Source organism: Neoarthrinium moseri (genome assembly GCF_022829205.1).
Source record: "Neoarthrinium moseri strain CBS 164.80 chromosome Unknown scaffold47_Wmoseri_CBS_16480, whole genome shotgun sequence".
NCBI classification, from domain to species: Eukaryota; Fungi; Ascomycota; class Sordariomycetes; order Amphisphaeriales; family Apiosporaceae; genus Neoarthrinium; species Neoarthrinium moseri.
Genome location: NW_026055161.1, coordinates 1 through 16,329, shown reverse-complemented (window position 1 = coordinate 16,329; position 16,329 = coordinate 1). Strand labels below are relative to the sequence as shown.

The 16,329-nt window shown below is 54.2% G+C and overlaps 7 protein-coding genes across 7 annotated transcripts; 5 read left to right on the top strand and 2 right to left on the bottom strand.

Moving 5' to 3' along the window:
• Positions 1-73: 73 nt before the first annotated feature.
• Positions 74-794, bottom strand: JN550_009810 (uncharacterized protein; the record flags this gene model as incomplete). Its single annotated transcript, XM_049321922.1, has 3 exons — positions 74-325; positions 382-664; positions 748-794. The coding sequence occupies 3 exons, from the start codon at positions 792-794 to the stop codon at positions 74-76; spliced, it is 582 nt and encodes a 193-aa protein (XP_049168132.1).
• An 893-nt stretch (positions 795-1,687) lies between these two features.
• On the top strand, positions 1,688-2,407 carry JN550_009809 (uncharacterized protein; the record flags this gene model as incomplete). The annotated part of the gene is made up of 2 exons (XM_049321920.1): positions 1,688-2,066; positions 2,130-2,407. The coding sequence occupies 2 exons, from the start codon at positions 1,688-1,690 to the stop codon at positions 2,405-2,407; spliced, it is 657 nt and encodes a 218-aa protein (XP_049168131.1).
• Positions 2,408-3,080: 673 nt separating this feature from the next.
• JN550_009808 (uncharacterized protein) lies at positions 3,081-4,817 on the top strand (the record flags this gene model as incomplete). The annotated part of the gene is made up of 3 exons (XM_049321919.1): positions 3,081-3,122; positions 3,176-3,309; positions 3,371-4,817. The coding sequence occupies 3 exons, from the start codon at positions 3,081-3,083 to the stop codon at positions 4,815-4,817; spliced, it is 1,623 nt and encodes a 540-aa protein (XP_049168130.1).
• A 162-nt stretch (positions 4,818-4,979) lies between these two features.
• JN550_009807 (uncharacterized protein) lies at positions 4,980-7,067 on the top strand (the record flags this gene model as incomplete). Its single annotated transcript, XM_049321918.1, has 1 exon — positions 4,980-7,067. One exon carries the CDS (start codon positions 4,980-4,982, stop codon positions 7,065-7,067), a length of 2,088 nt encoding a protein of 695 aa, XP_049168129.1.
• A 423-nt stretch (positions 7,068-7,490) lies between these two features.
• JN550_009806 (uncharacterized protein) lies at positions 7,491-8,045 on the top strand (the record flags this gene model as incomplete). Its single annotated transcript, XM_049321917.1, has 2 exons — positions 7,491-7,730; positions 7,806-8,045. The coding sequence occupies 2 exons, from the start codon at positions 7,491-7,493 to the stop codon at positions 8,043-8,045; spliced, it is 480 nt and encodes a 159-aa protein (XP_049168128.1).
• A 1,236-nt stretch (positions 8,046-9,281) lies between these two features.
• On the top strand, positions 9,282-10,838 carry JN550_009805 (uncharacterized protein; the record flags this gene model as incomplete). Its single annotated transcript, XM_049321916.1, has 1 exon — positions 9,282-10,838. One exon carries the CDS (start codon positions 9,282-9,284, stop codon positions 10,836-10,838), a length of 1,557 nt encoding a protein of 518 aa, XP_049168127.1.
• A 419-nt stretch (positions 10,839-11,257) lies between these two features.
• JN550_009804 (uncharacterized protein) lies at positions 11,258-15,486 on the bottom strand (the record flags this gene model as incomplete). Its single annotated transcript, XM_049321915.1, has 3 exons — positions 11,258-11,610; positions 11,665-14,953; positions 15,082-15,486. 3 exons carry the CDS (start codon positions 15,484-15,486, stop codon positions 11,258-11,260), a joined length of 4,047 nt encoding a protein of 1,348 aa, XP_049168126.1.
• Between the last annotated feature and the right edge of the window lie 843 nt (positions 15,487-16,329).

The window sequence follows — 16,329 nt, the reverse complement described above, 5'->3', positions numbered from 1 at the left end:
GGCACTTGAAATTATATACGCCTTAAGAGACAGAATAAAAATATCCACAATAAAACGCCATTATAGAGCAAGCTCAATCCGTTAGTCTTTTTGGCAACCTTGCGACCTCCTGTATCATGTGATTCTTGAAAGCGATCTGCTGTACATATTCATCTCCGCGTTGATTCCGAGCAGGTTTGAATCTGGCAGCAGGAATTGGGGGTTGGTCCTTGGTGAAGTTCTTTGTGCTTGTATCTGAAACAGGCCCTTCAATAATGTCCATGTGCTGTACTTTCCGCATCTTGCCTTGTTGAATTCGTTCTTGTCTACGATTTGCTTCCACAAACTTGCCATGCAGTCAGAAAATCAAGCCCTAGTCATTGGCAAGCAAGGAGGACTTACACGTCTCCAGTCATCGGTGGGCACATCATCGAACTTGTACGCCTTGTTCGAGTGCAGCATCTCTCGCGGAATATCCTGCCTGATTATCTTTCCTGCTGGTGGGCGACATGACCGAGCATACTCTTTATCGAAAGTGAAGTAGGCCGCAGAATCCACATTTTGACGGTGGAAATCACCAGGACGTTTAGTTGTGATAAAGCCGGGGTTATCTTCAAGAATGTAACCCATTGCATCGGCGGCCCCGGTTCCCCTGTACACAGGCCTTGTGATACCCTGTGGTGCACTAGTCACCATTAGAGACGAAGGCACACTCTCGAGCAATGTTGGGCCCAACCCCACGCTACTCACACAGGATCTGGTACTCACAAGTTCTTGCCTTTGTCTGACGCTGGCAATGATGCACCACAGCCCATAGCTATGGTCACTTCTTGGCACGGTGCGAATCAACGAGGACTTAACAGAGAACGGGGTAAGCGGGAGCCAAATGTTAAGATGTGAACAATATAGACAAAGAGGATTGGCCGTAGCATCAGTAGTTAGAGGCCACATGTGCATTTATATAGCTCGGGTACCAGGTTAGCTTCTGCCCTGCTTCGCTCTTGTTTCACTGGTAGTCGCGCTCTGCCGCTGCCAAGCGTCGCCATATAGGGGATTTAAGGTACTGGGAAAGAAGCTGGCACACCATAGTAATCACCCTGATAACCTGGGGCGCGTAATTTTCGCTTAACAAGCGCCTATCAGGGAGGATGCTTGTGCAGCGTTCTAATACGCGCCGGCGATGTGCAGCGGTCGCAGCTGGACCGGACCCGGCTTGCCGCAAGCCGGGCAGCGGCAGCACCTCACCTGGCCTTGGGATCAGGCCAACATACCTATGGAGTTTCAGAGACATTGTCGAAATGGGTTTTTGTTCTATCTTGGCATCTTTCCCGACGATAACAGTTGGAAGCAACAGGCGCAACGCCGCTTTCAGAGCTATTATTGGAAACGAGACCAGTATGGCCGGCCCTATTGGCGGCTATGGAGATGATAGGTTCAGAGGGTCCAGGGACCGTGTCGCCCAAGCCAAAGCCCCACATCCGCGGCATAACCAGCCCCGCTTGGCCCAGGCAAGAAGCCTGCTACCAGATAGAGGTGCTTTGGCCAATCTTATCCTCATTAATACCTATTGTCAAGAGTCCAAACCCCCACCACTCTGCTTTCTCTATTTTACGAGAATACTCCCACTCAAGTTTGATGCTCCAGTGGTGTCTGATGCACTTGACAACCACACATCTCCGCCTAGTCAATTGATTCGGCGCCTTTCAACATGGCCGAATACATGAAGCCGAAGTTCGTCATGACCCCAGAGCTGGAGGCTATTCGAGCCAAAGGAGGTCTAGATTATGAGCCTTGGATACAAGATGAAAACACCGAGGCACCTCAGCATATTCTAGACAGCCTTCCTGAGCCAGATGACATTCCTGGCATGGCTTGGTTTCTTGGACTGGATGGAACAATGAGCACCTTGATTATGCGCAAATACCAAGACAAATACAGCAACACAGATACACCTCAGCCTTACGAACTTCAGACCGCACCTTACGATGATAGCAAGCAATTCTACCACTTTCCCATAATGCAGAGACTAGTGGAGCTATACCTAGACCGCGATGCCGGCGATGAGAGCGATCCAGACGAAAGCTATGGTACGTGTACTCAAGCGGCTACGGGCCAGCCTCTCTGAACTGAAACTTACTGACCTTTCTTAGAATCATATATACGTGGAGGCTTGACTCAGGGTCTTAGGCCTGAATATGCAATCTTTTGTGGATTGCATGAGTCCGAACCCCGCTGGACCGAGACCTACGCTCATCATTTCTACACCAAGAGCTATCAGGAGCACGCGGACAATGTAGTGAAGGGCAACTGGGCCGCGTTCGGCATACTGTGGTGCCAGAGACTGGAGTTAGAACGGACCGCTTTACCTAAACATGATGGAGATGAGAAAAAGAGTGTTGAGTCAGTGAATGATGTCACGGAAAGCTAGGGGCGTAGTATCTAAGAGTACTCACACTTGGTAGAACATACACGAGAGTCACCAGTCTATGTGTCGAGGTTTGTCTTAGCAGAGCATGGCAAGTAAACAATAGATTACCGTATTTGAAAGTCGCTCTTGTTTGATTAAGTGGATATTGAGCTCGGGCTGGTGAGACGTGGTATAGAATTGTGGCTGAGAAATGGTGGCTGTGCTTTTTCGCGTTTCACTTATTTAATTTCCTTCCTTTCCGTAGAATTTAATACACCATCGCACTTTTTGCCTTCATTTTATAACTGTTCGGTTTGGCGACCGTCGATTTACACGTCTATTTTGACCACACGAACAATGTACGTTCAATTCGTCGGCACTGACGAGGAGAACTGCGTTGGCTGAGGTTGTGTTACTTGGGGAATATGGCCCAGGAGCACCACTCCAGTTCAATATTTGGCTAAAAATAGCCTAAATCATATCATGAATGTTTTGTTGTGGCACAGCTCATTAGGAATTACATGACGTCAATCCGTGAAGAAATTAAAAGCCGACAAACGGCCGCATGAAGATTGTTTGAATATGCGTTCCAGAATGCTGTATCTAGAAATATTAGTTCACACAGCTGGCCTACCAAGTTTCCGTCCGTTCGCTACTAACGCTAGGATTAAGACATTCCAACTCAAAACTTAACATGGCGACTGAAAAGATTTATTTGAACAACCGCTGTAAGGGGGTAACTAGTGTACACCTTCCGCTTCATTCATTCCGATTTTGACATTTGCCCAGGAGCGTCCAGATGCCTACGGACCTGGCAAAAATCAGCCAGTGTACCTTGGTGACGTCCTGGACAACCATTACCATATCTTCCGCAAGTTGGAGTCTGGGCATCGGTACACTGTATGGTTAGCACGAGACAAGAGGTATGTTGCTCCGTAGCTCGTACTTCTACTTGATAAATATCTGATCATGAGCCCGCTACAGAAACTCAGAGAGGTCCTTTGTGGCTATCAAAGTGTTTTCTGCCGATTCAACCCAGGTGATGCCCACGCTCACTAGATGTCTCGGCCCACTGAATCACCCAGGGAAGAGCCATGCCGAGTTACCTTTGCGTTCGTTCATGGTGCGCGGCCCCATGGGAGATCACCTTTGCAAGACTATTGAGCCCGTGGGAAGCTGCATCTATGGCATTATAGACGAGGCTTACAAGATAAGGGGCGACCTCAATGAGCAGCAATCGACCTTGCATAGAGTATTAGAGGGTGACCCCTGGTCAGCAGATTTCGCCAGACGTGCCTGCTGGCAGATGCTGCTGGGCGTTGATTATTGTCATCAGCAACGCATAGCCCACAGATCTGTTGCGCCGTGGAGTGCCCATTTTGTTTTGGACCACGACCTTTCGACACTTAGTGAAAATGAGCTCCTGAAGGACGTTTGGCCTTCGAAAAAGTCGGAAGGTGTGGATGAGAACCGATTCATGCAGGGTACCGCTGTGAGCTCTGACACTCAAGTTGAAGCAAGTAGCAAACCTGACGATTGTGACGATAATGATGAACCAGACGAGTCCGATGAGTCCGATGAGTCCGACGATGGCTCTATCCCAGACTGGCAAAAGGACTGGGAAGAATGTGAAAGGCGCATTGCGAAGCAATGGGAGACTTGTGACCCAAGTGATGCGACTGCCGAGCCACATTCTGCCGAGTGGAAGAAGGCAAATTTCTTCAACAGCCGAAGCGACATTGAATTATTACAGCGCAAAGATGGAAAACCTCTGGGACCAGATGAGGTTCATTATACCGTGGCTCCAACGCCATTGTACAGTGGATTTCCTCTCAAGGACGTTGCGAACCCAGAGAAGCCATTTAGGCTTGTTCTTGCCGATCCAGGCTCTACCTGCGCCTTTGAAGATTGCGAAAAATGCCCTTTGACCAAAATATCAAACTACCTCGCCCCTGAAGCTCTGCTAGGCTTACCGACCACCGAAAAGGGTGACATCTACTCAATGGGCATCGTTTTCTGGGAGTTTGTCATGCTCCGCCTACTTGTCGAATCGAACTATAGTTCTCAAGATCCGGAGCATGTCAATCTCAAGAATCGACAACTACGTGACATCGCTCACCGTCTTGGCCCAATCCCAACTGCCATACGGACGCAATGGCGTGACGCGGAAAAGTTCGTAGATTCGGAAGGGAATGCATTGGATATGCAAGAACAAGATGGAGAGACATACGGGCCCGACGACTTCGAGTATGGTGATATCTGGTATCAGGCCAGGAAATGCAAGCCTCTGGACATGTCAGAGGAGACGATGGAGCATTTTGTGCGTCTGGTTCAGACAATGATGCAGTGGCAACCTGAGCTGCGGCCATCAACAACGCAGCTGCTACAGGACCCTTGGTTCAAGGACCTCCGAGAAAAAGCTTCGCTATAAAGTGACTCCAAGCAGGAGATCTCGTCTTCAGGCTGGAAACTAAATCTCGCGCCGCAGCGGAGCATCTATTCATCCGATTGGTCAGCTAACAGTTAGCGGGTGCATGGTATAGACAGCCTTGCGTTCTCAGGAATTGTGAGTAGCTACTGGGTTTTCGATATCATGCTAGAAGCAAGTGCGGAAGATATGTACCGTTATAAGCAATTACGAGATGGCGAGATACGACTATTGCAGTGTCAACGGCATACGGGCGGACGCAGTGGGGGGGATTCAAACGATCCCGCGGGCTCCCATCTGCAAGGTTTCATCCAATCGTTTGCCTCGGCAGCCTGCCCTCGTTATGCGGCTTTGTCCTACTGCTGGGGAACGGACCAGCCTTCTGAGTGTTTGGTTTTGAATGGCGAGGGGGCCTTGTTGCGAAATAATCTCTACCGCCTTTTGTGCCGCCTGAGTGAGGACCTCCCAGAGAATACAGCCCGGCGTCACAACTCGGGCCATTTTGACGATCAAATTCAAGCTCTGACGAATGATGCATACAATCTGACCATCAAAGAATCTCCGCGCAGTCTACAAGAAGTCAAGGATGCACCAGGTTTCATATGGACTGACGCATTGTGCATAGACCAGCAGAACATAGCGGAAAAGAATGTTCAGCTCGGAATGCTGGGGGAGATATATGCCAAGGCGGAGCGTATCATCATATGGCTCGGCGAGTCTGATGAAAGCAGTAGAGCCGCATTCAATGCATGGCGAAGCCTTGCCCGATGGGCTCGAAGTAACCCCCAGGACAGACCTGACCTAGAATTATCACCGGACGAGTGCCGAGCTTTGGAGGACCTCCGCGAGCGAGAGTACTGGAGACGGGTCTGGATCTGGCAGGAGGCTTCCACACCAATGGTCCCACGAGAGATCTGGTGTGGCGATGAACGGATCGCTTTCGAAGACGCTGTACTCGCAAATGATGTAGCCAGGCAGTGGCTGCTGGCTCTGAACCGTATCCCTGAAGCCAACCCCTGGAATACGGAGCTCGAGGGTCTGAATACTTTGAGCCATATTCGACAAACCCAACGAAACATGGGGCCATCCGATTCATTAGAGTCAACCATCATCAGGGGGTGGGACAGTCTTTTAAGCATGCTGTACACGACCTTGGATCTCCAGGCAACCAACCCCCGGGACAAGATATACGCACTCTTATCGGTTTATGCCGACATTAGGAACCTTCCGTTGAATCAAATAATCTACCGGATAGATTCTCACGCACGGGGGAGCGAGTCATCTTCACACCGAGGGAATTGGCCTCTGGAGGAGGCTTTGATCGGTCAGAAGGGCACATTCTTGCGTGTAGACCCGGAGTTGTCCCATTGGGACCATGAGGCACCACCGCAAAACAGTAAAAGCTATTCGAGTGCGCTTCTGCGTATAGATTACGATCTACCTCTCGAAGAAACGAGCCGGGAGTCTGCCATATTTATGCTCATTGGCGAGCAAGACTTGCGCACACTGCTGCTATGCAGCATGACAGGTCCGCGTGCATCAATTCATACCTGGATACCAAACTTTAGGAACATCTCCCAAAGGTTCAACCTCTTTGACTACTGTCACCTTTTCAACGCTTCGCCCAACGCAGCCTCGGAGGTGACGCTGGCGCAATACCGAAACAAAGTAACATTGCGAGGCATTCTCCTAGATGAGGTTGCCTCAGTTCACCCACCTTTGACTGCAACCGGCGACAGTCTCGTGTCTGATCCGGTTGAGTTCGGACAGCAGAGGTTCGCTGAATGGATTCAAAGCATCGCGAGGTTCATTTTCCCCAAGGCGAAGGAGCGTCGTTACTTGGGTATCGGGTCACTTTCACAAGCTGTGGATCGCCTTTTGGCATTGCACTGTGCTCCTGGCATGGTCTTAACGCGGTCTGACAGTGTTACACATTGGGGCCTTCTAGAAATAGCGGCCGGCGGTCAAGTTCCTCGAATAGATGCCATGATGACCGAGTTCACCGACCTGCTGCTGCGGGTGAGTAAGGCTTCACTGTTTTGGACCAGGGGCGGGTTTCTTGGTCTGGGAGACCCCAGCATACGTGGGTATCAGCGTGATTACATTGTAGTGTTCGACGGACTATCAATTCCAGTCGTCATTCGGGATGCAGGTGCATTCAATATGGTGGTCGGGCCTGCCTTCGTGCAGGGCATAATGGATGGAGAGTTGTCAGGGAAAGGATACCAAAGTCGAAACTTTACAATACATTAGTGTCGAGGATTGGCTCATACCGACAAGGGTTGGCTGCGATAGCGTCCCGAGTCTTCCTGAGACAAGAGTCTCTATCGTTCCGATTACATTGAGTTTACAAACTTGACAAGAGTAGCCCCACGTAGTCAGTCTACTTAAGTATATAACCATCTTGAAAAACGCCAGCGTCCGCCAGCTGGCGTGGGGTTGCCAGGTGGCCTAGCCTATGGCCGGGGCCCAACTGCCCCGCAACCGTGCTGGTGCTGCTGATGAGGCTGGCCTTCCGCAAGGCTACCGACCTGCCTATGTGCATGCTCAAGGACTCGAGCTCCCTCGCCGTCGATCTACACACTCGCGCTGCAGGCCAACAAGGACCGCCCACAGCTCTATCACCCCTCGAGATACCCTATACCGGTTCTTCAAGAGCCACAGCAAACGCGCATCATGGCTGACGTCGAGATGGACGTGGACGAGCCTGGCTCTCCCCAGGCCACCCAGGCCAAGCTCGGTGACATGCAGACCCAGGCGAAGGCGACGGCCGTCCGGTCAATCGAGGGCTGGATCATCATGGTGACCAATGTCCACGAGGAGGCCGACGAGGAGGCCCTGCAGGACAAGTTTGGCGACTTTGGCGAGATCAAAAACCTGCACATGAACCTGGACCGACGAAGCGGTTATGTCAAGGTACGGCCCAGTCGCGCTGCAGAGCTATCACCGCCACGGGGGGCACAGGAGTTCAATCGCTAATCTCGGGACCAGGGATACGCTTTAATCGAGTACCCGACGTTGGCCGAGGCGAGAGCCGCCATCGACGGCGCGCACGAGACCAAGCTTCTGGATCAGACCATCTACGTAGATTTCGCCTTCGTCAGGCCGCCGCCAGGCAAGAACAACAATAACAGAGGGCCTCGCCAGTCCCACCGTGCCCGTGGAGGACGCAGTCGAAGCCGTAGCCCCGAGGCCGGCAAGGACGACAAGGAAGACGAGGAGGTGCAGTGATTGGGATTGACCCCAGCCAGGTTGGGCAAAATGACGGAGTGAGAACTATGCTCAAGGAGCAAGATACTAGCAAACCTAGACGTGGCATCTTCAGGGCCACAGACTGGCGTTAGCCGATATGTCGCCAGGAATAAATGACATATCGGCATGTACTTGATGTCCACCATGGTAAGTCCAAGCTGAGCTCCAGTCGCGCCGCCGAACCTGACCCATAAATCTAGGCCGAGCACTGCTGTTCTGTGACTGTCTCTGCGCCTCGTGTCTCTACGTGGTGATGTAGATGCGTCTCAGCTTGTAGGTGATCGCGCTGACCCACCGTCATGCAGGATGCGTGCATATAGCTGCAAGTCAGAGCAGAAAACGATTATCGGGCTCGTATTATATTATAGGCCTCTGAAATCATTATGAGCGTTGAGGGCAATCGTGCATGAGCCCCACCGTCGGCTATTCATACTTACCTCCCATTGGAACGACGTCGTGTAGGCGAAGGTGTGTTTGCAGTCTACATGATCGAAGCGAGAGTCTATCAATTCTGGTGGCTGGGGGAGATGTCGCTAATCGCCAAGTGGGTTACGACCCCGTTCGCGAGCTGCCAAGATTGGTGAGGTATGAATCTTTGCAGCAGTCGGCAGGCTCCATGCTTCGAGTCAATACCCTTCGAATCGAGGGTTGGACATTCAGTGAGTGTTAGTGGTTGCTGTATAATGACCCCGCGCATGTGATATTACAATTCCATCCTCACAATATAAGACGCGACAGCTGTGAGTTGCAGCCAAGAGTCTCCATATTACTCGAAAGGATTCGTAGATTTGCACTCTCTTCGGCAGGAAGAACTGATAACTCAGAGTTGTGTGTTTACTCCTCGTATGCTTGGCTTGCGGGAGACACAGCCTTCTTGATCAACCTCAGCGTTGGTCCAGGTGTGGAAGACATTATGCAGATTATCGGATAAATAAACCATGTCGATGTTTCAGAGTGGATTCTCGATGACGCGGCACCTGTTACCAGAAAGGAGGCTGGAATAGCACAGTATAGAACGCAGTCCGGAATGTCGATTTCTCCATGGTGCGGATCGGAGGCGGAAGTGGGTCCGGCCAGCCGGTCGCGTGCCACCGCGTTCTCCGGAGCTGACCTCGTATCCAGAACTTCCCGACTGGCGAGCATGACCACGCATCCCCCTTTCGCAGTCCAGCACATCGGCCGCAAGTTCGCGGACACAGATGGAACCTTCGTAACATGGCATTCCTCGTCGGTGCCTCGGCGCCATTGGCGATCCAGAGACTCGCCATCCCCGCCTCCTGCCTCATAGTCCTGTTCCTGGGCTACGGTTCGCAGTACCTCTTCGCCATCTCGCCCGACCTCGCGCCCGGCCCGCTCACCAAGACCGAGAAATGGATCTTCAATGTTCTGCTCTTCTGCCAGTGCTGGACGTACTTCAAGACCTGTTCGGTCGATCCGGGACGGTACACCTTCCCTCCGTCGTCCAGTCACGAGAAGCAAGGGGAGGGAAAGGGCAGAGACACAAAGGCTGGGGAGGGCAGCGATGACGAAGACGAGGAAGACGAGGCCGCCGATGGGGGAAGTAGGCAACGGCCGAGGCGCTGGTGCAAGAAGTGCCGCCGGCCCAAGCCGCCGCGCGCCCACCACTGCCGCACCTGCGCCCGCTGCATCCCCAAGATGGACCACCACTGCCCCTGGACGTCCAACTGCGTCAGCCTGCAGACGTTCCCGCACTTCCTGCGCTTCCTGGCCTACTCGAACCTGGCCGTTTGGACGCTACTGTACCTGCTCGGCCGCCGCTTCCTCGCCCTCTGGGAGCACCGCAACCTGCCCGCCTACCTGGGCCCCACGCACGCCCAGCTCGCCTGGCTGACCGTCTTCTCCTTCCTGGCCGGCTGCGCCGCCCTCGCCATCGGCATCCTCTTCGCCTCCACCTTCCAGGGCTGGCTCTTCAACACCACCATGATCGAGGGCTGGGAGATCGAGCGCCACGAGGCCGTGCTGGAGCGCCGCGCGGGCGGGAACCGCGACGCCGGCGACGACTCGTACTGGCGGGGGAGCGCCGGCAGCGACGGGGACGGGGGGAGGGAGCTGCCGCCCGATGCCGTCGAGTTCCCCTACGACGTCGGCATCTTCGCCAACATGGCCGCCGCCATGGGCACGGCCAACCCGCTGCTGTGGCTGCTGCCGTTCGCGGGCCACCCGACGGTGGCGCCCAACGCCGACGGCCGCCAGCGCGGCACCGGCTGGGAGTACGAGGAGAACGGGCTCAACGACGCCGAGGGCATGTGGCCGCCCGCGGACCCGGCCAAGGCGCGCCACGCCAGCGTGTGGCGCCGGCGGCGTCGGGAGATGCTCGAGGAGGAGCAGCGGCGCCATGCCGAAGCCGAGCGCTGGGACGGGCCCGAGCAGCACCGCGAGGCGTTCCGTCGCCGCCAGGAGCGTGACCTCCGCAGGTGGGAGGGCCGGATCCTGGGCGAGCTGGAGGAGGTCGACGACGGGGGTGACGACCAGGACCAAGGCTACGACTTCGTGGACGAGGCATACAGGGCTGGGGGCGGTGGCGTGCCTGGTAGGTCGCAACGGGGCATTGTCGTTGACGAGGGAAAGAAGGGCTGGGTGAACGCCGATGGCGAGCACCTGGGGGACTACGGCGTTGACGAGGACGCCGAGTCTGACGAGCTGGATGACGTCGACATGATCCCCGACGAGGATGACGACGACGACGATGTTCCGCTTGGGGAGCTCATTCGCAGGCGGAAAATCCGGCTCAACGACGGAGAGGATACGTGATTCATAGTTTGTAGACAACCACCAAATAGAAAATCCATCAGAACACGAATACGGGAGTGCCAAAAACGGTCTTTCTATCTACTATCTCTACAGCCAAAAAGCTACTTGGAACGGAACTTTTCCTTGCCTGGACAGCATCCAAATCACCGTCGCGAGTTTCGTAGTCATGATCATGACGGTGGAAAGCACAGAATCCACCCCACAAGAGGTGACGGGTACCCAGGGGTGTTGAAAAAAAAAAAAAAGCCTGCGCTTCCTCGGTCTAGAAAAAGAAGAATTCCAAATCTCCCGTCTCATCTCGGTATAGGCATTTCATCATCCGCTGTCGTCATCCATCTGTGGAAACAGAACCACCTCTCCCTTGTCATCGTCTAGTGCTCCTCTTCATGAATCTCGAGCACAGGGTGTCCTCGTGTCATTTACCAGTCGTCATCGTCATTTTTCGTTTGCATGGCATTTTGACGTGCCTTCAAAGCATTGGCCAGAGCGCCTGCCAGAGGAGCCTGGGTAGGGGTGTTGCTTCGGCTGCTATCCGAGCCATTGCCAATACCAGAGTCTCTTGATACCAGGTTGGCAGGTTTCTTGTTTGCGGCAGGCCGTTTGGCGGGAGGTTGAGGTGGAGTAGGTTTGCCCTTCGCGGCGGCGGCCCCGTTCTGAGCTGGAGGCGGCGGCGGCGCCCGAGGTGCGGGAGCTGGTGTAGGTGCTTTGATCTCCTCTACGTACGCAGCTGGTACCCACGCCTGGCCGGAGGCATTCTTAGCTAACCACCAGCCTGCAGAACGTTAATTTGGTGCTCAATAATTGATAGGGATACTCAATAACTTACCATTGTTTTCCCTCTGCACGATCTCGATGATGTCGCCAGCCTTGACGGTAAGCTCGTTTTCCTTCTGTCCAGCAAAGTCATACAGGACCTTTGCTTGGGGCTTACTAGGCTTTGCCGGGGGCGCTGCAGGAGGAGGAGGCGGCGGTACGCGAGCAGCCGAAGAAGTGGAATTCTGGTTGCGCGTGTGGCTGGGGATACTACTTGTGATGGAAGCAGGGGTTGGTACAGGGCGAGGGGTTTGTAGCGAGGCTGGTCCACGTTTGGTAGTCGAAGATCCACCAGCTTTGTTAGCAGGGAATCGCGATGGTCTTCCGCCCGGTCCACCAGGCTTGATCAGCTTGCCACGGGTGATGGGTCTTGGAGGCACAGGCTTGCCCTTTGGTGTGGGCCGTGAAACAGACGATGGCGATTCTCCAGCTTGAGTATGTACGGCACCACTCTTGTAGAAATCCACTGGACTGGGAGAATCCTTGAGCACCTTGACGATCTGCATCTTGCCAGGCTTCTTGGCATATTCGATACCCTCACCAATCTTGAGGTTGAAACCTCCAGGCATGCCCCGTTGCATCTGTGTGAACAGCTCGGTTTTGAGCACACAGTTCAATAAGGGGTCAGCTTCTTGCTGAGAGCCAATACCTAGTGAGAACCAGTCGTCCCGAGCTGTAGATGCGCCGATGAACTTGATGGCTCCCAAGGGAACAGCACGCTCGACCGAAATCTGCAGCTGGCCATTGGCCAACGCTTGGGCAACGACGTAGAACTTGCTGTTGCTGACAATGAAGATTCGCGGGCTGGGTTTACTGGAACGACCGAACTTGGATTCTAGAACCTCACCACGGCAGGAAAAGAGTGCCTTCTCGTTCCCTGTCATCTGGATGGCGTTGCGCACTTGAGATCCAGGGCCGGTAGTGGCATTGATCCCCAGGTAGTCGCCTAGGAAACGTCTCGATCCCAACAGACTGAATCTGCGTCGCTCCTTGCGGCCTTGAAGCACGCGATGGCCCTGGTCTCGCAATTGAAGATACTCGGCACCGACTCTCTTCTTCCGCCAGAATCGCTGGATCCGAGTTGCCGACTCTGCGCGGTAAGCCAGGTACGCCCTCCACATTCTTTGGATACGGGTAGCCATGTTGTGCCAATACCTGTCGCGCATTGTTTCTAATGCAAACAAGGTCTCGGGCGACTTGATGAATGCCTTTGTCACACCAAGCTGCCACTCCTCCTTGGGAATACTGGTATCCTTCAGGATCTGTTTCACCGCCGCCTCCTCGGAACCATTCCACGTATATTCGCCGGCGTAAGACGTCGCGGGAGACAGCAAGAAGAAACGCTCGACAAACTTTTCGAAAGACTGACGATATGCGAACCCAGCTCTTCGGATTCGGACGTTCTCTTGTAGACCCAAATACTTGATCTGGTGCAGCACGTTGGGTACATTGTACTCGGTTGGCGACTTGTTCTCGTTGGGCTTGATGGTGCGGATATAGGAGGGCTGGCACTTCATGAGGGTCTCAACCAGAGCGTTGGCGGACGTCTTGATCCTGTCACCCGCAGTAGGGGGCTGCTTTCGGTTGTCTGTGTCCACCTGCTGGGGGAAGATTGTGTGGACGAAACGGTTCTGACTCTGCTGGAACAGGCTCTGAACACCCTTGAGCAGCTGGTCCTTGTTCTTGTCCGTAATTCCTTCGACGGTATAGCTCACATCACCAGCGTAATGCTTGATAATGAAGCTGCCCTGTCGCGGCGTCAGATGAGCATGGCTCATTCCGTTGATGCTCTGCATGAACGTTCGATCACAAGCCGCGGGGTCGGCGTGGGCTGTCTTGGTCGCATCCTTTAGAGCCGAGAAGATACCGACAGGTCTGACCTGTTCAATGAGCTCGCACACCACCTTGTTGTCGAAATACTTGATAGGCGTCCACTGGATCTGTTCGCGGGCATACTCGTCCTGCTCGGCCTTGAGCGTGAGGGTGATAAAGATCTGCTGAAGCTTCTCGTTGACGTAGTTGATGCAGAGCTGCTCGAAGCTGTTCTTCTCAAAGATCTCGAACCCGTAGATATCGAGAATGCCAATGTTGTTGGCAGTGGCTTGTTGGGCCTTGAGCGACTTGTTGACACGTCCGACAATCCAGTCAAAGAGGTTGTTGTATATGGCCATGGCCAACGCGTCCCGAGTAGCATTCGCCTGCGCCGGGTTTGCTGGAGACTCGATGACCTCTCCACTCCTCGGGGTCAAGATGCGGATCGTGATGGCCTTGATCACAGCCTCGGGGGTAGCTTCGAGGAGGTATGCCAAGAAATCGACCACGGACTGGTCTGCAACCTGGGCAAACGAGTCGTCGCCCTCGACGAACTGGATGTTGCCGCACCAGAGGATGGCAGCCAGCATACGGAACACGTCGTCCTGTTCCGCTTGCGACAGGCCAATAATCTTCATAGCCTCGAGGGTTTCTTGGAAGTCGGAGATGTCGTCGATGCCGTCTACATCGTAACATTTCGACCGGCTCAGATATGCGTATGTCTGGGGTTGTTGGATGCCGAACGTGGTCCGGTAGTTCTCGGAGGCGCCCTTGGCGAACTGGTAGAAGATGTGGAAGTTGCGCTCGTTGACGATCTGGCCGACGACCCTCGTCTTCTCCAGCAGGTAGTTGGTGATGTCCGCTCCGACGGGCTCGCCGTTGACGTTGAAGTGAATCTGGAGATACTTGCCGAAACGCGACGAGTTGTTATTTCGCAGCGTCTTGGCATTGCCGAAAGATTCCAGCAGGGGGTTGGTGGCCAGCACCATGTCCTTGATGTGTTGAATCTCGGCGCTGCCTCCGCCCGACACGTTGGCGATGTACTGCATGATGCGCTTGGCGGCCTCGGTCTTGCCCGCGCCGGACTCGCCCGAGATGATGACACACTGGTTCTCCTTGTAGGCCTTCATGTTGTAGTACGACGACTCGGCGATGGCGAAGACGTGGGGCGGCATCTCGAGACGGTTCTTGCCCTTGTAGGACTCGAGGACCTGGTCGGTGTATATGCCCAGGTCGCGGAAGGGGTTGACGGAGACCAGGACATGGCCGATGTAGGTGTAGATCTCGCGGCCCTCGAAGCGCTTCTTGAGGTTGTCGTTGATGGCCTCGTTGGAGACCTTGCTCAGCAGGGTCAGGTCCGACACGCCGATCTCCTTCTTCTTGGTGGTCTCGAAGGTGGCCTTCTTGGGCTTTGCGCCGCCGCCGGCCTGGGACTGGGCGCCGGCGCGGGCAGCCTGGCCCGACTTGTCCTTGGGCCGTCTGCTAATACCCTGTTGCGCGTGAAGCACGGCATGTCAGCGTTCTCTTCCGGGGCGTCTTTCGCGGCTTCGGCGCGGTATCAGGCAAGGACAGCAACGGGAACGAGAACAAGGGCAAGGGGCAACAAGGAGAAACATACCATTGTCGCCCGGTCGTAGAAGTCTGCGTGCGGGTGCCAGGACGGGGCGTCGAAGTGGTAGCCTGTCTCGACTTGGAAGGTCTGGGGGTTGACTAGGGATGATAGGTATTCAGGCGACGAGTTGAGCAGCCATCCGGCGAGAGGCACGATATATTGGGTGACTGAGTCGTGCGACGCCCACCACAGATTCGCAGTACGTTGCGCTCTCAGGCGGCGGCCAATTGCTGCGCGGTGTCGATGGGGATAGCGGCCTGGAGCGGAGGCCCGCCTGAGGCTGTGCCGCACTGATGTCAGGTAGCAGCTGCGCCATCGCCGCCCGTTCACCACCCTGCAAGGCCCGGCGTTTTTCCGGTGCTGGTACCCGTCCGAGAGCTCGGTCCACCACAGGTCCCTGGCCTTCTCCATCAGAGAATGAATCTTGGGTGCCGTGCCTGTAGTCAATGCTGCCCAGCCCCGGCCGGCCGTCCTTGTAACGGTCGGGTATCGATTTTTGGCTTCTCTTTAGGGTTCCGAGGCTATTGGTGATCTGCGGGCGGTTGGGTGTCAGTGTATTGGTGAAGAGCAGTAACCAAACAACAAAGGCAAAGAGTGCTCCACATCTCGCAAGTCGTTCATCTCCCGTGGGTGCGCCTGCCTGGTCTCGACGAGTGCACTGAGCGCGACACTACACCTGTCTTGCCCCGACATGGGATCGTGAACAATCACCTGCTGGGGGCTTACCAACAGGCGATTCTTATTGTGGCAACACTACACGTTGCCCAGTGTGCGATATCTTGGGTTCATCCTCCGTATATCTGATATTGTTGCCGGACGTCGTGTTTGCTCGCCTGCCTTGCGCAAATGGCCGTTTATGATATATTCTGGCCGCAAATGCAAAAGCACATTACTTCGTGTATTTCCAGTACTCGTCATAATCATCTCTGTCGAATGGGTTCAGATTGCAGTACGCTGCGACATAATACAATCCCTAGTGTGGTCTGCTTTGAAGACTGGTTTTGACCACGATGGGTCGGCCATATAAGTAAATATATCAGACCGCCCAGGAGCCAGAGGACGGTTTGACTACTTCGTAACTGCAGCACGCCCTACCGGAACGATGCGACAAGAGAGTTTCATTGTTCAATGAGACCTCTTCCACGAGGGTTTCTCTGAAGATATTCACGCCACTAGACAGATTTCAGTGCCACCTCGTAGGTTATTCTCTCTTGAATTCGTCCTATAACATGAATGCCACTCAATGGCTTTTTT